This window comes from Sorex araneus, chromosome 5 (assembly GCF_027595985.1).
Source record: "Sorex araneus isolate mSorAra2 chromosome 5, mSorAra2.pri, whole genome shotgun sequence".
In the NCBI taxonomy this organism is placed as follows: domain Eukaryota; kingdom Metazoa; phylum Chordata; class Mammalia; order Eulipotyphla; family Soricidae; genus Sorex; species Sorex araneus.
This window is the reverse complement of record NC_073306.1, coordinates 9965761-9989840: the sequence shown is the minus strand read 5'-3', so window position 1 is coordinate 9989840 and position 24080 is coordinate 9965761. Positions and strand designations below refer to the sequence as shown.

At 42.5% G+C, this 24080-nt stretch overlaps 1 protein-coding gene across 5 annotated transcripts in view; it reads left to right on the top strand.

The window, feature by feature from the left end:
• PDE4B (phosphodiesterase 4B) overlaps positions 1-24080 on the top strand; it is a 655118-nt gene that overhangs the window by 625889 nt on the left and 5149 nt on the right. For 4 of the 5 annotated variants that reach the window (XM_055138087.1, XM_055138088.1, XM_004607091.3 and 1 more), the window contains 8 exons: positions 10002-10095; positions 15588-15766; positions 17662-17760; positions 17901-18065; positions 20043-20142; positions 22236-22390; positions 22489-22611; positions 23309-23491. In XM_055138087.1, coding sequence (XP_054994062.1) covers positions 10002-10095; positions 15588-15766; positions 17662-17760; positions 17901-18065; positions 20043-20142; positions 22236-22390; positions 22489-22611; positions 23309-23491 — 1098 coding nt within the window. Of the gene's footprint in view, positions 1-8759; positions 9360-10001; positions 10096-15587; positions 15767-17661; positions 17761-17900; positions 18066-20042; positions 20143-22235; positions 22391-22488; positions 22612-23308; positions 23492-24080 lie in introns of those variants that run through there. The other variant, XM_012932442.2, reaches the window with a different exon arrangement.

Genomic DNA, 24080 nt, shown 5'->3' with positions numbered 1-24080 from the left:
AAACTCAGATTACTGATGGCATGGGGAAAGATATAGGGGGAAACAAATTTGTGACCTGGAGATGTCATAGGGACACTGGTGAGGGTCATGGGCACTTTGGTGGTGATCGGATACAGTAACTTTGTCCGTGGGACGTATACACATTAACACGATTATAGCCATGTTATCTAAATTATATTTGGAAATCCTGTCTTCAAGAAGAGTTTGACCAAGATTTAGAGGGTTTGCCAAAGGAAAGTAGAATGTTTGGGAGAATGAATCTCTATTCTCTGCCCATGTTTCTCAAAACTGAATTGAAGTTTCTCAAACCCTAGACTCTATGCGTTAGACAGATTGAATGGTCCATGTGACTGGCCCTGGTAAGATTTTTAAATTTTAAAATTTGTAGCAAGTTGTAGAACTTCTGATTTTGAAAAAGTGCAGAACTCTTGGTCATGTGCTTTGGGGTGGCATTCAACTGCCATGGCTTCAGAACTGACTTTAGAAGCTTGAGGCTAAAAATTTGCCATTATGCACCCCCCAAAAAGGTTGTAGAAGGTTTAAGTGCAAAACCAAATGAGTAGCTTAATAATGTGCCTCAACTCCTGGATTTTTCTCAGTCACTGCATGATGTTGACCTCTGTTGGGTAAAGTCCTGTATTGTATCTATCAGGCCTGTATTCCAAAGCTACTTAATCTTCTTAGTTTGGGCCCTGTCACTGTCACTGTCATTGTCATCCCATTGCTCATCAATTTTCTCGAGCAGGCACCAGTAACGTCTCCATTGTGATACTTGTTGTCACTGTTTTTGGCATATCGAATATGCCACGGGTAGCTTGCCAGGCTCTGCTGTGCAGGTGGGATACTCTTGGTAGCTAGCTGGGCTCTCCAAGAGGGGTGAAGGAATCGAACCCGGGTCGGCCGTGTGCAAGGCAAACACCCTACCGCTGTGCTATAACTCCAGTCCAACCCAAATATAGTATTTAGCATAATATCTTAAATGCAGGGTCCTATGTCTATGGAAAGCCTCATTAAAGAAAGGGAGTAAATCATTAAAATGAAAGAGTGCCATTTGTGCAATAGTTACTGGTCTTCCTGCATCTCTCAGCAGAACAGACCTCAGTAAAAAAGAACAAGTGGAAGCCTTTTAAATTACCAAAACATACACAGTCCTTCCAACTTGATCCATTCTGAGCAGATGCTTTTGAAATTTACTCTCTGAAAAGATATTTGGGAAGCGTACTTAGTATCTAAGGCATACATACACTAAAGAAAAAAAAATACACACATTTGTTGTGATCCAGAATTTATTTTATTTTATTTTATTATTTTTTTTTGCTTTTAGGGTCACACCTGGCGATGCACAGGGGTTACTCCTGGCTTTGCACTCAGGAATTACCCCTGGCTGGGCTCAGGGGACCATATGAGATGCTGGGATTTGAACCCGGGTCGGCCGAGTGCAAGGCAAACGCCCTACCCGCTGTGCTATCTCTCCAGCCCCCAGAATTTTTATTTTAACTGCATGTGCTGCAATTTAATTTACTAAGCCTGGAAATGTGTAGAAATACATTTTACATAACTATATAGCCTATACAATAGTATATGTGTATATTTAGTTAAGGGATCATATTGGTTATTAATAGTTACAGAACCACTCGCCTATCTAATTGTGTCCATTGCAGTAATTTTTTTTTGGAATTGGCGGGATGTTACTCATGAGAAAGTTCTCTAAATATTCTGATGGGAATTATTTTGTGACTAGGAAAGGTCAGATTTTTATTGTCCCTCAAGTGTGTGTCATTTCTCCTCATGAGAAGTTTTCAGAAATTCTTAGAAAAATGGATAGAATAGGAAGATAGATCACAAGGAAGAAATACCCGGCAATTTTGAGAAGCTTTTAGGACCTAGTCTTAAATTCTTGAATGCATTTGAATTTATTTCTTTGCAACTCTCTATATAATAGTGCTAATGGTGCCGCTGAGTTTTAGAATGCCACTTGAGCAAATACATATGTTCTCACCAGTAATTGGAATTGATTTTATTTTAGTTTCCTCTTAAATGCCATGTTTTATTTCCGAATGATGGTAGGTATATTCCTGCTTGTTTTTCACTACATATGTATTGTCTTAAGTACATTCTTCCTAATTTGCCATTTGAGATGAGAATCACTCAGAACACTTACCATGGCTCAGTGGCAAAGTACATGACTTTCAACCAACCTGAGACCACAGGATTGATCCCCAGCATCCCTACATGCTCTGAGAATGGTCCCAACAGTTCTGTTTGGGGCCCCAGGGAACTACAACAGAGAACATTGTGGTCTCCAGAGCCACCAGCTATGTGCATCTCAATGAAACATATGAGCTCTGAGGCCAGGAGTGTGACTCCAGTCACCCCAACTGCAACCCAAGGAAGGGAATCCTTCAGTTTTGATGTGCTCAGGTACATTCCTTCCGACTGAGAAGAAAACGCAGTTAGAAAGGCCTGGCTGCATTCTCTATGCACCAGGAACTTGACAGCAAAACGTATCTATTGGAATGACCCATCATAGAACTTGTCTCAAGTTGCGAGATTGTTAGTGGCTCATTGTTCTTTCCCTAGCTGCATTGCCAACTCAGTCCACTCAATGTCCTTTCCCCTTCTAAGACAAATGCCATTAAACACATTAGACATCCGGTGTCAAAGAGATGCTAGAACTTATCAAGAAATACAGCAAGGACACAAGAGATAAGGTACGCGTTATCAGATTATCTGAAATCTTAAGAACTGTGGGAACTTCAGTGTCAGAGAGAATTTTGCTAGCTAAGATACCAAAGAAAAGAAGAAAGTGAAAAATGATGTAAGTGAAAAATGATGAGTTATCAGGGGGAAAAATATATGAGAATTTAAAAGTTGGTCAAGGGTTCAAAGAGAGATATTCTTGTGTGGGTATTTTTTGGAGGGTGCTGTTTTTGGTGAACTGGAGCGATAGCACAGTGGTAGGGCGTTTGCCTTGCACGCGGCTGACCCAGGTTCAATTCCTCCATCCCTCTTGGAGAGCCTGGCAAGCTACCGAGAGTATCCCGCCCTCACAGCAGAGCCTGGCAAACTCCCCGTGGCATATTCGATATGCCAAAAATAACAAGTCTCACAATGGAGACGTTACTGGTGCCCGCTCGAGCAAATTGATGAGCAACGGAACAGTAGCACTAGTACTACAGTGCTGCTTTTGTTCATACACAGCAATACTCAGAGGTTACTCTTGACTCTGCACTCAGAAATTATTCCTGGCAGTGCTTGGGGAACCATATGGGATGCGGGGATCAAACCTGCTTGACCACATGCAAAGCATACACCATGCCCACTGTACTATTGCTCAGGCCCCCTGTATGGGATTTTTGTTTGTTTGTTAGCTTGCTTCTATTATAAATCAGATTTTCTACAAAGGAATATGAAAGGTGCTTAGGAATTTTGAGTACTTCCTTTCTTTGAGTCTTTCTTACATGTAAAAGTTAGGGATGTGAAAGAAGCAATTCCTTTGCAATCTGAACTAACATTAAAAGTGAGCTACTCCGATAGCACAGCGGGGAGGGCATTTGCCTCGCACGCGGCCGACCCGGGTTCGATCCCCGGCATCCCATATGGTCCCCCAAGCACCGCCAGGAGTAATTCCTGAGTGCAAAGCCAGGCGTAACCCCTGAGCATCGCTGGGTGTGACCCAAAAAGAAAAAAAAAAAGAGCTACTTTAGGGGCTGGGGCGATAGCACAGCGAGTAGGGCATTTGCCTTGCATGCGGCTGACCCGGATTCGATCCCCGGCATCCCATATGGTCCCCTGAGCACTGCCAGGAGTGATTCCTGAGTACAAAAGCCAGGAGTAACCCCTACGCATTGCTGAGTGTGACCCAAAAAGCCAAAAAAAAAAAAGAAAGAAAGAAATGAACTACTTTACAGTCAAAGAAACTTCTCCAGACACCTCGGTACAGAGAAAGCAACCCCCCCACCCCCCGCCCTCCAATCCCTGGCTCTGGTTAGTGCCAGATGTCAGACAGAGCCAAGTTTGTAGAACCGAACCCCCCACTTCTCACTGCTCCGTGAGTTTCCCCTTCCTTCTGCTGCTGTTCACCTCCTGTGATTTCAGGAAGAAATTTCCAACCCCTTCACTTTCCTGATGCCCGGGAATTCTTTTTCAGTTGTGACTAACAAAGTGCAAGATATGAGTCAAAATCGAGTCCCCCAGAAAGTCATTGTGACTTTAATGACTTGGGCAGTTGTTTCATGCGGCAAAAACAGGAAGATCCCACACAATAAGGGCGCCCGTCTCCCAGATGGGCTTCTGCGCAGGCAGACGGCCACCCACGAGGGTAAGTCCCAGGCTGTCTTCCTCCTGTTGGCACCATTTTTTTCTTCACTTGCAGCCTGTTCTCACCTCCTGACTTCATCAGGAGGATATCCCTGGGAGAAAAGTGGCTGATGTATCTGGCTGTCCAGGGCCTAAAGGATGTTTTTGATAACCAGTGATTCCTAAGAGACTTCCAGCTTACGCCCTAAGAAACCCAGATTGCACTTTAAACAGGCTCTTTCCTTTGATATTCATTCCTGGTTTAATGACTCTCTAGATTTTCGTTCGTTTGTTTTTTGCTTATACCCCACGGTGTTTGGGGGTTACTCCCAGCTCAGTGCTTGGAGATCACACCTGGCTGGAGCTATGTGGTACCCGGGATCACATCCAGGCTTCTCCCTTTCAGAGCACACACTCAACTCATAGTGCGATCTCTCTGGCTAAGAATGGCTTTATTCGTCAAAGCATAAAATCAGCAAATTCTAAGACTAAACTGAATCTCTGCGATTATTCTGGTCCATCTCCTTAGTATAATGTATTTCACTAAAAACTCATTTCCAGGACAGGTCCTAGTAAGCCTGTGGATCTTGGAACATAGCCCAAACCTGTCCCCTGGTGAAACCTGGGGAGAAGTGTTCAGTGAGGTGGAAGAAACTGACTCAAAGAGAGTCACTCTGTATACTTTGGGAACTTAGAGGAAAAGACATAAGGTCATGATATAAAATGTTCACATCAAGGGCAGCTAAAGATCAGCTTTTGCAATTTAGCCTATTCCCCCAAATAACAAATGATTTTATATGTGTATATATATATGTGACTATATATGTATATGTTTTATATTATATATGTGATACATATCACATATTTATATAGTATATATGTGATAAAATATATGTATATATATTCTCTCATCAAAAGACTACATAAATGCCTTTTGACAAGAGAATATATATGTAGGATAAATATATATGTATATATATTTTTTTCTTTTTGGGTCACACCCAGTGATACACAGGGGTCACTCCTGGCTCTGCACTCAGGAATCACCCCTGGCGGTGCTCAGGGGACCTTATGGGATGCTGGGAATCGAACCTGGGTTGGCCGCGTGCAAGGCAAATGCCCTACCCACTGTGCTATTGCTCCAGCTTCCTATTCTTGACAAACTACTTATAATTAAACCTCTTCTACAGAGAATGGTATCATTCTCCGCTTTCAAAAAAACAAACTGCAGTTTCTACTGTATTCACAAATCTTGTTGAGGGACATACATATACTGTTTAGAGAGTGTTTACTAAGGGTTCATTCACAGACTTGACTTGTCTCTATTGCAAGGAGCTTTGGCCCTTGCCTTGGGGGACGTTACTTCTAGGTTGGCTCTAACAGGGTTTTCTTGTGAAAGCAGATTCTTAATGAAAAAAATAGGATCTGTGTAGAGGAGATGACGCCTTCCTCTTTGAAACGGTGTGCTCCTGTTGGTGGATTTCTCCGCCGCATTTGATAAAGAAAATCACGTCTATTTCCTTCCAATTCAACAGTGACTTGGGACACAATTTCAGTCAGGAGTTGCTTCGCTTTCCTCTCTAAACTCAAGAGCAAGCTCGAAAAGTCAACAGAGAGACTGAGGGTGTTTTAAAACATACGATTCTAGGAAGATGGTAAAGGTGTCTCTTTCTGTGTTAGTACCCAAACATTTCCAATAGGGACTATTTTTTCCTTAGTCAGGTTGAAAGGTTGTTTTTTTTTTTTCCTGGTAAATATTTGGGGCTGGCAAATCATGTTTTCAGAACGTAGGAGGCGGTCACCAAGCATTTCATGGAATTATGGAAGGTTCCGTCAGAGAAACTGAAAAGCACCCCAAAACGGAGCCTAAAAAACTCTTCTTTTGAATAGAGAGGAGACAGGGAATTCACCAGACCGTCAGGGAGAGCTGGGAGAGAAAGCCGAGATTCTCTTGCGACAGGATGATTTTACCTCTGGCTGTCCTCTCAGAGATCCTGACACCTCAGGACAGCTGAGCCCTCCAATTATCTCCTCAGCCTTCCCCTCAGACACAGTTCACAGGGATCCCATGTGTTCTGCTTCTCCTCACAAAGGCCAGCACTAATCCTACTAATTGGGACTCCGCTGTGTTACAAGAATGTAAAAGTTCCCCAGCTGCTCCCCAAACACCATGTCTGCCCTTCTGAGTTTGTTCAGAGCCCCACAGAAGTGGGTCCTTCATAAATGCCTTTTGATGAGCGCGATGATTGCCTCCGTCAGTGTGGTCGGGCCCTCCCTCACGGAGGAGGAAAACCAACGGGGGGTTGCTAGGCAACCTGGGAAGGATTGGGTCTGTTTCTGACACCAAGTGACCTCCATTTGCGTACTTCATCATGTTGTGTGTTTGATGGCGACCTAAGGATGACTTTGTTTTTCGGTGTCATTGCCAAGCGTTTCGCTGAAGTCTCCTAAGAAAACAAAATTAGGCACGAATGGGGAGGGAGGTGGGATTCATCTGGAGCTACTTCTACCAGCATAAAGACCTTGACTATCAGGCAGGCTCAGGGAGCAGGAAGATTAGCTGGTCTTCAGTCCTGTGTCTGAGAGCTGCCACCTTGCCCCCTCTCTTGGGACTGGCAGTGTGTCCCAGCTAGATCCTGTGTCAATGGGAGAGGTGACTAGAAAGTAGGGACAATGAGGCTCCTAACCATATTGGATGTTTGAGTTTCTCCCTGCCCCATTGCTCTGAGTCGAGGCACCAATCTGGGTCAGAGACCTCTGTTAAACCGTGGTGGCTCACCAGTGTCCCTTAATTTCTGACTACTTCTACTGGGGCAAAAGTCGAGTCTAAAACAGTGGCTACTAGTCTAATGATAGGGTTTCTTCCCTCATTTTTGTGTTCTTAATGCTTTCTCTGGCACACTGTTATGTGTTCAATCTGTATTTCTATAACACATGATAAAATGATATCATGAGCTGGTACAAACCAGAGTCCACAAAATTCTTAAACATTGCAAAGCCACCCAAAGGCACCCATAGGAGGATGCTTGTTTGCCTATTCCATTTGGTTCATTCTAGGTGGAAAGGAATCACATTGCTCTCGTTTTCATAATCATTTTTACAAGGGCGGGTTTCTTTGTCAAATGAAGCAGAGTCCTTGGCTTCTTTGTCAAAATTCAGCTGAGAGAGAGATCAGCTGATAGAAAAACCAGGCTTTTCTAACTCCTAAGTCCTTTGAGAACTGAGATGAGGAAGCTAGCAGGGCTGTGGGGTTATGTCTTTCAAAAAAAAAAAAAAGTAAACCATTTAGGCACATTACCAGGCATTCAGAATTGCTTAGAGATTCAATATGTAAAGCCCACTAGAAGAGAGACTCAGGGATTCCTGGTTGCTGAGATGTATTGTATCATGGGGAAACACACACTTAATGCCAGCAGGGCTGCTCTGAAAGAGGGGGGGGGGGGTGGCTGAGCCTCTCTGAGGACAATGCAGAGTGCAGAGAACCAGCAGGCAGGAGTCTGACTTCACCTTAAAAGGTTGGATTTCCTGGGCACCCGCAGTGGCAAAACAGGAGCTGGGATGATGCTTGAGGGGGAGTTATTGTCCCGCAGGATGCTCATTTGAAAGGGGAATGCCATGCAGGAAAGAGAGCCAATGGCTTGTGAGGGGGGGCAGGGAAGAGGGGCTGTTGCCATGGTGCTTTGCTATTCCTCTAACTGCGGTACTTGAACTCCTCGGAGCCCAGTGGTGGGGAGACTGAGAAAAGCATGAAAGAGGGGAGTGGGATGGGCCTGGGTAGGGAATCCCACAGCCGTAGAACGGACTCTAAGCTTCTAAGCGCTCTCTCTCTCTCTCTCTCTCTCTCTCTCTCTCTCTCACACACACACACACACACACACACAGATTTCCCCCTTGCTTGTATCTAAGCTGACAGCTAGCCCACAGGAAAGAAATGGCTTTTTCAACACTCTAGACTGCTAAGATGAAATGAAAATGCATTTCAAGTCCCAACTGTTTCTAACCTGAGTGAGCAGATTAACAATACCAAAAAAAAAAAAAAACCAGCACAGTCATTCGTATTCCTCAATCATTGACCATTCCTGCAGCAAACGAATGGCTTGTATTTCCTAGCACGCTCTAGATCCTGAGCAAAAGGCTAGATGGGTTTCATCCCTTTGTCAAACACAATCAAATATGCATGTTAATAAGTGAACAGTGCATAACATTGCATTCTGCAAATGGACTACTTTCCCCAAAGCATGGTCTTCTCATTCTCCTCATCTCTGTGGAAGAAGGCTGGCTTATTTTTCTTGCTGCTGGTGTGCAAAGGGAAAAAAAAAATTCCTCCTGAAAAGCTACTTAAAAAAAAAAAAACTACAGAAAGCCCCGTGTGAACACAACCACAGCTCTTACAGATTGTGTCACATACAGAAAGTACGTGAAGCCAACAGCCCAGCCCTCTGCAGCTCAGTGTGAGGCTGCCTCTGCCGGCACCAGGCTCTACAGTGGAGAGAGGGTTAAGGCACACCTCGTGCAAATGGGGGAGGGTACTGCCTTCGGATTTACTTAAATATTCATGGGGCTTCCTCCATTTTAATCTCCTCCTTTTAAAAAGATGGCTGTGTTTCCCAGTCTGGCATCCCCTCAAGAGAGAAGAATTGCTCTTTCCTTGCAGAGTTCAGCTGTGCAGAACTAAGCTAGAGTGGAAACCCCTTCGGCCACCAGGACAATTCATAATTCATAAGCGCTGCAGAGCCGGCCAGCTGCATCCATTTGGACGGGATCTAGTGGCTCCACGCAGTTCCCCCCCTTCGGTGGCTCCCTCTGGCAGCGAGGAAGTGGGGAGACAGGCTTCTTCCAGGCATGGAGTGCGGAAATGGGCTTTGTGTGGATGAGGCAGTGCCCTAAGTTTCTTTGATAAGTTTGGACGCTTTTCATCTCCAAGCCTTTCTGGTCTTTGAGGGGTCGCTCCTGGAAGACTGTGCGTTTTGCCAAAGGATTTTGTGGACAGTGGCAAAGGAGACCATTCCAAAATGCCCGAGGCAAACTATTTGCTCTCTGTGTCTTGGGGTTACATCAAGGTGGGTCCGTTTTGAGTCTGTGATGTGTGTGATAGAATGTGCATTCTGGAGTCCTGTGTGCTTCTCATGAACTGTCGTGATGGCGTTTGTCATCTGAGCCCACTGAAGCTGCTTATTGTGAAAGAGGGGCTGATTGGAATGGCATTTTTCTTTAACCATCAGGGCTGGGTCTTTAATCTGACTCTTTTAATGTCAAACAATTCTGTTTTTTTCTTCCCTATGTGTGTGTCAAAGAATCTTCTTTTTCTCCCTCCTTCATTTTCCCTTAAACTTTCATCATCTCCTTTCACCTACAAGTTTTCCGTGCAAATTATATTTTAATTTCCAGTGAATGTATGTTAGAACTGAGTTACATTTTCAAGTAAAGTTACCTTGACCACCATTCAAATTCCTGTCTCTCTGTTGGCATTTTCTAAAGAAATCAGGGGGTTAATTCTGAGAAATCTTCAGAACCCTCCTCTACCTCCTAGGTGATATTCAAATAATTTCACATGAAGGGGAATTGTATTCTGTAGAAAAATATATCGTTATTGAGTGAAGTGCTTATGCAGTCTCTTGGTTCTTAGTAAAGTGGGAAGCATCTAAAGTGATCATTTGCCGTTCCTTTCGGTGGCTAATGAATTTTTTGTTCTTTTCAAACAGTTTAAAAGAATGCTGAATCGGGAGCTGACCCACCTCTCAGAAATGAGCCGATCAGGCAACCAAGTGTCTGAATTTATATCCAACACTTTCTTAGGTAAGAGATTAAATGGGGAATCTGCTCCATAACTGAATTTTTTTGAAGGATTAATTTTTCTAGCAGGAAGACCCTATGTGGGCTGGGAATGGTGTTAAGTCACATAAAAAAAGAAATTAATCAAGACTAAAGTCAGCCATGAAAGGAAAAATAAGCCAGATGTTGGAACAGAAAAAAAGAGAGGGTGGTGATGACAGTACTCATTCTCCAAGAGTTTACTGTGGGCTAATTTTATTTCTAAGGACTTGAAATATTCCTTAGCTACTTACCTGCTCCCATCTTTATCAAGACCTCTGGAAGGGTAGATATTGGAATTTCAGTTACCCAAGCCTAAATTTAATAACATCGGACCCTCTCACCTGGTCCTCTTTAAATGCTTCTAATAACTGGGGCTTGAGCCAAAGATTCTTTCTTAGGTGGTCTGTGAGTAATATGGTTTGAGAAGAATTGTAGGGTCATTTGAACCATATGAATAAGTTTGGAAAATAATTTGAAAATTGATTTGCTAAATTATTTAGAAAAGATAAATGGGGAGGTGGGGTGGAAAATATCATATTCTCGAATGGATTTGGCCTTCCACAAGCATCATCGTTATCTTACCAATCTAGTGCCCTTTGATATGCTCCGTGGTCACCGTGGTCACCATTGCTAATCTTTGGCACAGGATACGGTGACTAAAGAGGTTTGCCTCCTGCTTCTCAACTCTTGCCATGCATCCTGTTTGATTCCTCGGGCTTCCTGTCTCCAGTGGAAAGCCATTCTGTTACATAATGAACCCATTTGGACTATATCTTTCTTTAATAAAGTCTGCAGAGTCTACAGATCTGTACTTCAAAGTAAATAGGCAGCATTTAGATTGTGATTTGGCTGCCGTTCAATGCCAGCTGAATTATGCTTGTTTAGGGAACTCCACTTTCCAGGGAAAAATGACCTGTTCTTACAGCAGCACCTTACACCTCCCTTCTTTTTTGGCTGAGCTACATATCATTAAATCAATGAGCATTGGATACCCCACGGAAGCACAAATAGCTCTTCTGGCTTTATGGGAAAAGATCAATCTTATTTCTCTGTTATCAAAGCAGTCCCTCATAGGATCAGATCGATCCTGATTTCACCTACTGCAAACAAAGATCAGGGTTTTCTCACATCCAATAGGCAAAAGCACATTTAACAAGTGCTTTGCTGTTTGCATCCTATGGGTGTCTGCAGCACCTGACTTTCTCCAACAGCTAGGGTGACAACCTTTGTCGGAGAACAAAGAGATTTTTTTTTTCTTCATACAAACTGGTTCCAAGTGGCAGCTAGACTCGAACTCAACCAAGAACATTAAAGATAGGTGTGCAACCCCCCTGGCCCCCTGCCCCCTGCAACAAACAAAAATTAACAAATGCAGGTCCTTTTCTTCTCCGCTATTCTCTCTTTACTCCTTCAAAGATGAGTATCTGTCTGCGTCAAATAGTCCCCGGTCCATGCGATGTCCTCCTAGTCTGGGGACAGGTGACGGCTTGTTAGGAGTTAACAATGGCCTCAGAGGAAAAGATAACTAACAAAGGTGAAAACTCATTTTAATTTTCATCAGCATTGCATTTTAAAATGCCACTATGTATCTGTTATCGTAAGAGAAATTTTAACTTCTAGGGTAAAACTGTAAGAAGTCCAGACCCATCACATCCCAGGCTGTAGCTATAAGCTGTCTTTTTCTTTGTCATCTCTCAGTCTTGCTTGCCAAGGACAAGAAAAGTTTATAGTACTAGTTACTTTTTTTTTAATCATCAAAACTATCAAGCTGGAGAGCTGATAAGATCATAAAGACAAGCTCTCACACTCAACACAAGATGACAAGCGCAAGCAAATGTTAGCAACGTCTTGCATATCCCCTTTGCTATTTAAACTCATCTCTTAAGGAAAACCAATCATCTGGCTTCTCCTCATTTCCCAAATTGTCACGATCAGGAACGTGTTGTTGGTCAAGGTTGTGAGAATTTCATTCTTACCACTGTGCATTTGAAAAGGTGAGGGTGTGCATGTGTTTATAAGAAATACACCTAATTTAGAGACCAATGTAACATTTGCAGTATTCTTAGAAAAATATAAGAGTAGAAAAAAGCCATCATAGAAACAAAAAGTGCATCAATTGCCTCATCTGTAGAATGAAATAGAGGCAGGCTATCCCTCCCAGTTCTCACACACAGCTAATGAACAGGGTTTCATGGTTAGGCTGAGACCAACCTGGGTGCTCCAGAATTCCCCCCAAGCTTGTGTTTTAACAATCTTCAAAAACAAGGGAACAAACAAACAGAGCTTATTTCTAAACTGCATCCTCAAGACACGGAATTCTAAATCCTGTCTTGGAGGCTTCGGAGTGTTCCTGGAGTTCACTGAAGTTGTGTGTTTTTATTTTCACACTTTGGAGACCTGCCAAGGACCTTCAAGGCCTCAGATCAATCCCTTCATTTCACAGGAAAGAAAATGGTGGCCCAGAACAGGGGAGTAACTTAACCAAGGTCACACTTAGTTCCAGAGCCAGGAGGATGCTATGGGCTGGATCTGAGCCCTCTTCTCCCCCATGCTCTATAAACTAGGAAAGATGGCTGTGAGGAACTCAGAACATAGAAAAGAAAAATCACATTGAATGGCACTTTAGGAATAGGTATTTTATTTGGTAGAAATGGCCTTTAAAAATTTTTTTAGGAATCAGATTTGTTGAACCTAAAAAGAAAATGTTTCTTAGCAATGCCAAATAAAAGACTCTTGTAGAGGACAGCTATCATCTTAGCAAAAACGAGAGAAACATTATGATTAAGTTCCGCCTAAAGAGCAATAGCTCAGAAAGAGTCACTGGATATGAAAATGCAACATCTAGGCAAGAGGGAGTCCCTAACTCCAGTGATCTGTGAAACTGTGTGGTTTCTCTCACATGGGATGGTGCCCAGATGGACCAGTGAGAGAGAGAAAGATCTCTTTACATCAGTACAGGCATTACTGGATGGGTTTATAGTAATGGGCTTTAGGCATGCCTGACTTACAAGGAGACTGACTTAGCACAGCTAAAGCAAGACAGTGTTTGGGTCATCCAGAAGCTTATTATTATCTTGTATCATTTTGTATTTTTCTCTTGATATCATAAGAGATATCAAGATAAAAAGATAAATAGGTATGATTTTTTTTAGCCAAAAACATCCCTTTCAGACCCATTACTATCACCTAAGGTAGAGAATACAATACGTGCCTCCAGACCCAAGGAAGAGAACTTTGGAATTTATTTTTTTGCACATTGAAAAGATGTTTCTGTTTCTTTGTCTCTTTTTTTTTATTGCTGGTTTTCTGTTTTTCCTCTGCATTTGGGGCCATTTTGTAGATAGTAATTTCAGTGAGAGGGTAGATGAAAATTTGCCCAGGGTTTATTGTGTGATTCTTTGAGTTTCCAGTTATTTCTGCATTGCGCAGGCTAAGCACTTAAGAGAGGAAATTCAGAATAGGGAAACCTAGTGGGCTGTTCTGATGCCTGCAGAGGGAGACACCCATTAATGCCAAATTGGCTTTCAGTGAATAATGGCTTTCTTCTTTATTGTAATGTTCCAGACCCTATAGTGGTTCGGCTCAATTACACGCCTTTACAGGGAATCTTTAATTAAACAAAGAAAAAGCATTGCTCGTCCCACTGGAGGTTTTATATCTGCAGTGGAAGGAGAATCTTTAACCAGACATGAAGAATGGCTCTTGGGAAAGCCAAAGAGTATCGTGGTCTTTTCTTCCAGCACAAAGCAGTCGTTTTAAGAAGTAAAGTGATGAGGAGAAAAGTGATTGCAAAAATTAAAAAAATAATAATATCATTCTTAGCTTGTCCATCAAGCATAGTGAGTGAGACAGGAAGCAGATTTTTTTTTTTAACAAAAACCTTAAAGCCTGGCTTTCATGCTATGAAATCACCCTATCTGGAGCAAAGTTATTGCAAAATAAATATCTGTTGAATAAATTGCCCTTTGAGCTTGGGCAAGTTGCTGACTTCATTTGGAAAGTGAGAGTGTGGGATGGTTTTTGGTTCCCTTCTCTGGCTCTGATGCTCAGTCGCTTGAGAAGTGTTTTTTAAAAGGCCTGGGTGGGGCTCATAAATACGTATTTTTCAAAAGTTTCCTGGGTATTTGTGCTGTAAATTCAGACTGGAAACCCTTCAATCCCTTCTGGGTTTAAGGGACTTGTGGGCACTCAACATGAGACTAGGACCCTTGGAATGAAGAGCCCGGACTCTCGCCTAACAGCCAAGTGTGCAGGGGACCCGGGTGGGGGGTGGGGCAGGGAGCTGCTTCTGGCCCCCTGTGCTGCCTTTGCTCCTGAGTTGGCCACAGACCCTGGGAAGCAGGCAGAGGGCTCTGGGGAGAACATGTGACTCTTCTTATCTGCTCAAGTGGAAGGCAAGTCGCCAGGATGATGCTGAGATGTCATGCTGTGAAATGCGGAAACCTGACATTGTCAAAGGGAGAAGCCGCCTCGCCATTGATTCTCACTGGAATTAGCAGAGATAAATGGAGGAATTTCTGAAAGCTGCATTAACTCTTCAGCCCACAGAGCGCCATTTAGCTCAGTGGAGCCATTTAATAAAAACTATCACAGGCATGTCTATTGCCTGAAAGAGTTAATGCATGTTTCTGAGGTATTCAGGAGACATCCTCCTGAGAAGTGAGATTGGCTATTTGAGTGCTGGTAGCTCTCATAGCATCAGCTAAAAGAAAGGGCTTCTGCAAACAGGTTTATACATTTTTCTCACTTCTCCTAGATCGGCTAATACTTGTTTTAGCAGAGTTTTTTTAAGAGATTAAATAAGATGCTTCTTAATATTAAATAAGCACAAATATTTTAACACAATGCCTGTTAAAATGAGAATAATTATCTTTGTTATTCGTTAGTGAAATTAATAGAATAAGGTATGAGGTAAAAGTGAAATTTAGCCTTCCTCTAAGCCTTAAACATTTATAAGCCAAGGCTTGAAAGCAATTATTTGAAGATTATAAACCATTATTTCTCGAATATACACACTTCTCATCTAAGCTCACTCCCAGCTGAGGCTATATATGCATTTTGAAGTTAAAAGTAAATCCAAATTAAAATGATTAAAACATAAATCTGTTTTTTTGTTAATCTGGACTTTGCTGCATAAATCATTATCTACAGACAGAAAAGTTACTCGGTTTAAGAGGAAAAAATCTACATATAAGTAGTGATGCCCATCCTTGGGATTTTGTGAGTGTGAGTCTTTTAAATTATTCTGCAAACACACAATCTAGGATTTGTTCTTGGACTCTGCCACTTCTTAGACAAGTTTCCCATCTCCTCAAGCCCTCAGTTTGCTGAGCAATAAGATGGATCGCAAAAGATGACATAAGCTCCCACCCCCATCTACCTTCCAGGAACACCCCAGAGGGGTGTTAAGGAGATAAGGCATGGTGTTTTGGTTCCTGCACCTACGAACTGAAAAATGTCTCCCTCTGTTACAGACAAGCAGAATGATGTAGAGATCCCATCTCCCACCCAGAAAGACCGGGAGAAAAAGAAAAAGCAACAACTTATGACACAAATAAGTGGAGTGAAAAAACTGATGCATAGCTCAAGCTTAAACAATACGAGCATCTCACGCTTTGGAGTCAACACAGAAAATGAAGATCATTTGGCCAAGGTGTGTATGAGTTGGGGGTAAAAAGCAGGGAATGTGCTTGTAGCACATCTCTTCATAGCAGGAGAATGGTCCAAACTACCCCTCACGGAGAGCCCAGCAAGCTACCGAGAGTATCTCGCTCCCACGACAGCTCCCCGTGGCATATTCGATATGCCCAAAACAGTAACAACAAGTCTCACCATGGAGACGTTACTGGTGCCCGCTGATCAAATCAATGAGCAACAGGATGACAGTGTTACAGTGATATAGTGATACTTACTAGAGTAGAGTAGCAACTGCTGCTAATTTCTTCTTAACTTTTCTGGTAAGGCTGGTATAGCCTCTTTGTCTATGAATAGGCAACAGTTGAAAGACCTTTGCCTTATATCACAGATAATCTTAGTTTGGGGTTCATTCGCATGGGAGAAGCCAGGGCAAGGGAGGATACAGAGCTGAATTATCTTAGAGGGCTCTATGCCGAGGAATGATGGGGAACCTTCCATAATTGGCAGAGCTGGAGAAGGAGAAATTGGCAGCACTGACTTGACCTCCAACCCAAGTAGTGAAGGAAGGCCTTCGCAGAAGGTGACCTGCCCTTATGGAGGAATGTTCATTCAGTGAGATTTTCGAAAGCCATCTTTAGCATAAAAGTAATTCCAATTTGGGCCAGCCCTCAGGGGGAGAATGTTTATCCTTCATTTGGGAAATAATGAAAAATAAATTGTAGCTTTAATCAGATCATTTTAGAATAATCCCATAACATGAAACTAAATGATTTTTTTTTTTTTTGCTTTTTGGGTCACACCCAGCAATACTCAGGGGTTACTCCTGGCTCTGTGCTCAGGCATTACTCCTGGCGGTGCTTGGGGGACCATGTGGGATGCTGGGAATCAAACCTGGGTTGGCCGTGTGCAAGGCAAACGCCCTACCCGCTGTGCTATCACTCCAGCCCCTAAATGATGTTCTATTCCAAGCCTATCTGTGAACCAGAAGCTTCAGTGTAGAATATGTGACTGACATTCCTTAGGATGTTTTACATTTAGCCTGAGTTTAGGGCTGAGAGCTTACTTGCTTTGTAATCTCTTTGCAAAGGCATGAGACTCAATTCAAATCTAGCACCACGTGGTTCCCAGAACACCACAGGGAGCAACTCCCAAGCCACAGGCAGAGAGTAGCTCCTGAGAACTTCCTTATATCCCCAGACCCAAAACAAACAAACCAAATTAGTTAGAGTTGAGTTATGCAGCACATTGTCCTGGCAGAGTCTCCTGGACCTGGGTCTGACTGATACTAACCAAGAGGCAGAGGAGTTTTTCTGAGATTGTTTTTCAGATTGTTACTAATGAGTCAGGGAGCAACAAGAGGGAGAGACAAGGAAATGGGGCGGCGTGATTGCTAATCATTTGCATCTATCTCTGAACGCAACTTGGGTTTAGGATGAGGAATAGTAAATATAGGTCAGGGACTCCATTTTTAGACACGCACTCTCCCTTTTTAGAAAACATCTAGAACTTGTAACTTGCATGAGAATGGCATTCCACCTCCTCAGCCAACCTTTGTAGGTCCTCGTGTTATTAGACCTCTGTTAAAAGGGATGCTTGACTTAACCTGCTATTATAAAAAATATAATATAAAATAGGGCTGGAGCAATAGCACAGTGGGTAGGGTGTTTGCCTTGCATGCGCCTGACCCGGGTTCAATTCCCAGCATCCCATATGGTCCCCTGAGCACCGCCAGGGGTGATTCCTGAGGGGTGATTCCTGAGTGCAGAGCCAGAAATAATCCCTGTGCATCGCCGGGTGTAACCCAAAAAAGAAAAAAAAAAAAAATATATATATATATATATATAATAAAAAAATAATGAGGTGGGATGAAAAGTCTGTTCGTATTCTCAATGTCTCTCATTTTGCTTACAGGAGCTGGAAGACCTGAATAAATGGGGCCTGAACATCTTCAATGTGGCAGGATACTCTCACAACAGGCCCCTAACCTGCATCATGTATGCCATATTCCAGGTGAGTTCATAGGAGAGAGCGTTGGTTATCCAACTGGATGCCAATGGTTTACTTTTTCATTCTAGTTTACTTTTTTAATTTGGTTTTTATTCATTTGGGGACATCTGCTTATTTGTTTTCTAATCCATTTTACTGAATAGGAAAGAGATCTCCTAAAGACATTCAAAATCTCATCTGACACATTTGTAACCTACATGATGACTTTGGAAGATCATTACCATTCTGATGTGGCATATCATAACAGCCTGCACGCTGCTGATGTAGCCCAGTCTACCCATGTTCTTCTTTCTACGCCAGCATTAGATGTGAGTAGTTCTGATCCGTGTGCACACCTGCCCATCCCCTTGAAAGAGTGACATTCAACGTTTGATAGCTATATAGAAATAATGCCATTGGATGATTTGCATTACTTGAACTAATTCTATTAACCGAGTGATTAGTAAAAGTGAGTCATTTCTACTTTGCGTTAGAATATCAATTATGAGTAGCCTTGCCTTTTTAGCTCATACAATTAAAATATGTCTATCAAGCAATTAACAAAATAACTACCATCTTATATCATAGTTCTAGAACCCAATAAGTGTCTATTATGGCATATGGTATATTATATAGCCTCACTTGGGGTGTACAAGCCACATTGCCCATACCATCCACTGCATTGTGAGAAATAGCCAAAATGGATAATAGTCAGTGCTCTAAATAGTGCCTGTAAAGAAAAGGGCATCTTCAGGCTTAATCTTCTACGAATTCATCAGACTCATTCTAAGAAGTGAAGAAAAGGGAACTGCACAATCTAGGAGTCAGGAATAAACAGTATTAAAGACATAAGGACAGAGTTCTATCATTCTAGACATCTCACTGCACAAAGAACTGTGCTCCTTTGTTCCCAGAGGAACCTCTGTGTAGAGACCAATAGAAGACACAGAGTCTCCAGGGGGCCATGCTCTTCCTTGAGAGGTGATAGTGGGGGCTGAGCACTTGGAAACGGTGTAGGCTCTCCCCAGGGAAGAATTGAACAAGCTCTCTCCACCTCACCATCGTAGTTTGGGAGGTGAAAAAAAGATGAAACTGACCCGAACTCTGTTGCTTTGATCCCCAAAAGAATCCTAGTTCGATCTCCAATACCATATATTATCCTAGTCACCTCCAAGAGCAAGTCCTTGCACACAGAGCTGATGGGGATGGTGTGGTGGGGTGGGGTGGGAGGTAGTCACCAAAACACTGCTGGGTGTTGCCCAACCCCTCCCTCTCCTCCCAAAACTAAAGAAATTCAAAAAGACTTGAAAAAGTGAAATGGATTTAAGACTATTTAACACCCGCAGAGAAAAATTATAATGTTCCACACAGTAGCATCACTGGGGTGGGCCGGCACTGTTGAGTAGCCAACCTCTGAGGTCCTCAGGATCTCTATGGTGGGACCAGAAATTGTCCACAAGTGCAACAGATCTTTAGAGAAGGGAAGAAGGTGAATATGCTCCTGAGTAGCCATATTGGCCTTCTTTGGAGAGGTGGAAACTGAGCTGGCATTTGAGGCCCAGAAGATTTAAGTAATCACCAAGGATGAGGAAAGACGTTGCAAGCAGAGAAAAGCATGTCAGCCAGAAAACAGTACACACCTAAATCAATAGTAGATTGAAATCAGTGTGTACAGTGGGGGCAGAGGAGGCCTTTACACAGCAAGAAGGAGCTGAGTCTCATGGAGAAATGTTTGTAAGTCTTAGCCACAGGTCAATACTGAGTGGATGGGTATTAAGTCAATGGATGAATGAATGAATGGATGGATGAGGGCTTCTGACCACACATTTAGCTTTAGGGGGAAAAAAATTACCATCCATCTTCTGAGTCTGGAATTGGTTCTTTTGTTCTCTAAGTTACTCAGCCTGGAAACACAGGAAGGTTGTTATATCTCAGGGCAAAGCCAGTTGGACTTGCTTCCGTGACTTGTATGTGCTTGTGTTATATAAGCACCATCCGGCTACACCACTTAGCCAAGAAACAGACACCAGGCACCTTCTGATCACTCACCATCAGCATTATGTGACCATCCTCCTGAGCCTGCAGAGTGGGCGTGGGCCAGAGTCCCGACCATCATTCCCTTCACCTGAGACCCTCGGATGATGGACAGAACCCACACTTAGCTAAACTCATATTTTGAGACTTTATGCAGAATCAACTCACAGTCCTTCTCCCAACAAAGAGTGAAATGGGGTACTTGAATATACTAGTAGGACGCACATGAAGTTCAAGGCAAATGGAGTTAAAACCCTTATTTTGCTCCGCAGGCTGTCTTCACAGATTTGGAAATCCTGGCCGCCATTTTTGCAGCTGCTATCCATGACGTTGATCATCCCGGAGTCTCTAATCAGTTTCTCATCAACACAAGTGAGTCCGCCACTTGAAAAATGCAAGATAATTGTATGACTCGTGCTTCACTTTTTCCCCCTAATGTTTTCATGATAGATAATAAAAGGGTAAGAATGAAGTCATTCTTCTGTTCCTCTCGAACTGGTCAGATCTTTCCTGGACACTCTGTCCATTGTAGCAACCAACTTTCCAAGCTGCATGGAGAACTTGGAAAGGGTCAGAAAGGAGCCATAAAAAACCATGTGGGGCATTTGGAAAACAGGATATGTGAGGCAAGAGGAACCAGTGTGGAATCATCCAGTAAGGGCAAGGAAAGGCACGGAGACAATGCAATCAAGGGTTTCTGCATCGTGCAGCAGTCTCCCACAGAACCAGTGACCTACTAGCATTCCTCTCTACTGAGGAAGAGGTTCAGATGATGGATGTGACATGAGAACATCCAAACAGAAATAAGAGTCCAAATAAAAAAAAAAGCAGCTCTGAAATGTTTCTACAATTCAGGGAGGGAAGGGTCATTGAAAGTTCCACACACTCTCATCCATTACATATATTTGTTGATGAATTTGTCTGTCACTGGACCTCAGGAAGCTTCAAGAGCCCAAGCTGTGCTCACTGCTATTGTCATGCTCAGAATGTTTGGTATCCACATTTACGATAATCCATGTAGTCGTTGATTAAATGTATTTCTTCTGAGAATGTTGGTGATCCCCTTGCAGTGAGGATTAAAAGCAAGTACAGAAATGTTTTCACTCCTTGCAGTGAAGGAGTCCTTGCTGCTTTTTGTCAGTAAAAGAGCTGATGAGGGGCTGGAGCAATAGTGCAGTAGGCAGGGCATTTGCCTTCCACACTGCCGACCCGGGTTCGATTCCCAGCATCCCATATGGTCCCCTGAGCACCACCAGGAGTAATTCCTGAGTGCACGAGCCAGGAGTATCCCCTGTGCATCACCAGGTGTGACTCAAAAAAGCAGAAACAAAAAAAAAAAAAAGAGTAGATGGATCTTGATGTGGTGTACATTGTTTTTTGTCTCGTTCTACTGAAAGAATATAAAATTTAGGCTATGACTTGCCTGCTGGCATCATCAGTTGACATAATATGATGTCACGAGTCAGTCCAGATATAGGCCAGGTAATGGTCTTTCTGCCCCATCCACCCATATCCCTACAACATATAAAGCCAGTTGCAGGTCTGTGCCTGTGATCACAAGATGAACAGAGCGTGAGTCCTGAAATGACTTCAGAAATCCCACCACCTTCCCCTGAGAACCTACGGCAAAACACTCGGTTAAAGCAACAGCATGAGACTGACAACACCTATAATTAGTAGCATGCTGTGATCCTATGACTGTTTTCTTGATTGAGAGAAAATACGGTGTCACAATTCAATGACCATACACTTAGTGGCAGACCCTGGTCCTGTCTCATTTAAGATGTCTGTGATTCTTCCGTGTGCACAGCAGACTGGAAGCTGTAATATCCGATCTAACTTCTTCAATTCTTGTGTCTAGGAACAAATGGTAGAAAACTTGACATCAAGATTCTTCTTTAAAATTATTTTTTTCTTGCAGTATTTATGAAAAGCTCCCCCCAAGCTAACTTCTTTAGAGAACATAAAGATAGCCCACTATTATCTTCTTTAAAAATCCAAACCTTACATCACGATTTTCAGAGTTGGAGAGCACAAAAAGAAATCTAGAGATTGAAAAAAAAATCAAAGCATTACTGATAAAGTGTAGTGGCTTTCTTGGTTTGTTCTTTTTCCAAAATGTGTGATGACATGAAGGAAATTAACAAAGCGAGACCTAAGGAGCAAGTAGCTGCCTTAGTGTCAGTGTCTCACTATGAAGCGAAGAAGAGAAAATGAATTTTATAGTACCCTGCATTTTCATCGAAGAGAGTGCTTATGCACTATCATATTCTAGAAGCATGTTTGTGCCTAGAAACTGACTCCATCCTTTGGAGTGAGAGACTGTTTCTCTAGAGGGAAGAGGCGTGTGAGTCTTGGATCTTGAAATGATCTGGAGAGCACTAGATCTGATTTCATCTTGACAAAGTGCCAACGTTGAGACTATGTCCCTTTGATTAAGTTATTCTTTCTTTCTGCTTTGTTAGACTCTGAACTCGCACTGATGTACAATGATGAATCTGTGTTGGAAAATCATCATCTTGCCGTGGGTTTCAAATTGCTCCAAGAAGAACACTGTGACATCTTTCAGAATCTCACCAAGAAACAACGTCAGACACTCAGGAAAATGGTGATTGACATGGTAAGATTTTTGCTTCTCTGCCTTCCTAGCTCAGTTAGAAATTCCAATCTGTCTGACAAACAGAGTTCCGTGACATTCTCATTTTCTTTTTACCCAAGGTGTTGGCAACTGATATGTCCAAACACATGAGCCTGCTGGCGGACTTGAAGACCATGGTAGAAACCAAAAAAGTTACAAGTTCAGGTGTTCTTCTCCTGGACAACTATACTGACCGCATACAGGTACTTGTTGACTTCATGCAAAGCCAAATCAAACAGCAATTGCAAAGAGAAAATAAGCTGAAATCAAGGTAGCTGAATATACCCCAGGATCCTGCTACAGTTTGGGGCTTATTTTGAGAACAAGTTAAAGAAAATGGGACATTTAAATGTGTGCTCTGATTTATGAAGCAAAACACAACGTTATTTTGAATAGCTGAGTTCTAAAAATAAGTGGCAAAATCTCTTTGTAACAAGACATACGTGACGGCGGGTCCCCAAGCTCATGTTTGGATATGAATCCCATTGACTTGAAGTTTGTTAGGTCTGTTTGGGTTATGCAAATTGCCATCAGCTGCTCTCCTGTTTCCACAAGTGGAAACTATGAAGACATTTAGTTTGAGTAATTTTTTGCATTTGTTCCAAATAAGGAAAGGAAATCACGGTAACATCTGACTTCTAATGTCCTTTCCAGTTTTTAAGTTCAATGCCTGTCAATCTAAGAAGACACAAATTTTCCCTCTTGGGACTTTTTAATGGTAAATAACCAACTCAGTCCAGCCCCGTTGTCACACTGCTTTATTGGTGTACCCATAATTATAATGCAACTAAAATGTTTTTAGGTTTGGTACCAAGTGTACTAGTACAAGAGGGCTGAGATGTTCTTCTGGTGGTATTTATACCTAATTTTATGGGATTTCCAAAACTTTGATGATTTCAGGTTCTTCGCAACATGGTACACTGTGCAGACCTGAGCAACCCCACCAAGTCCTTGGAATTATACCGACAATGGACAGATCGCATCATGGAGGAATTTTTCCAGCAGGGTGATAAAGAGAGGGAGAGAGGAATGGAGATCAGCCCGATGTGTGATAAGCACACAGCTTCTGTGGAAAAATCCCAGGTATCTAATAGAAGATTCTCAAAGTTTCTGTAGACCTAAAAGATTCCATCTAGTTCTTTTTTTTTCTTCTTTTTTTTTTTTTTGTGAAAGTACAGAGTATAAAATAATACGGAAGCAACTACCCATTTAGATCCATTATACTCATGACTCATTTGCCTTCTCCAATACACTCAATTTCACAGGGTGGAGATAAAACAGACATCGGAAACCCATCAAAGTTTGGACTATGTATGTTCAAACATTTTAGATGGCAGTCATAACCTGAGCACATCCAGCTGATTAAACCAGCGGCTGGTATCTCTCTTCCCCTGCATCCATTCTGGTTTCTCTTTGCTCTAACTTTATCCAGATGCTCACATTGTCTTGTGGACACCGCACCCTCTTCATAATTCAGTAGATAGCCACCAATCTCATTCTTGCACACTGCTTCAACCCAGAAGACAAAGCGCGACCCTCTCTCCTCTTCCAAGGTCATGTCTACACCTTTGAGAATGTTGTGAAAATTTCCAGGGTCTGTTGAGATGTATTTGTTTCAAGAAAACAAAAGGTCTAAGCCAGGGGGTCATGACTGAGAGTGGGTCTGTCAGAT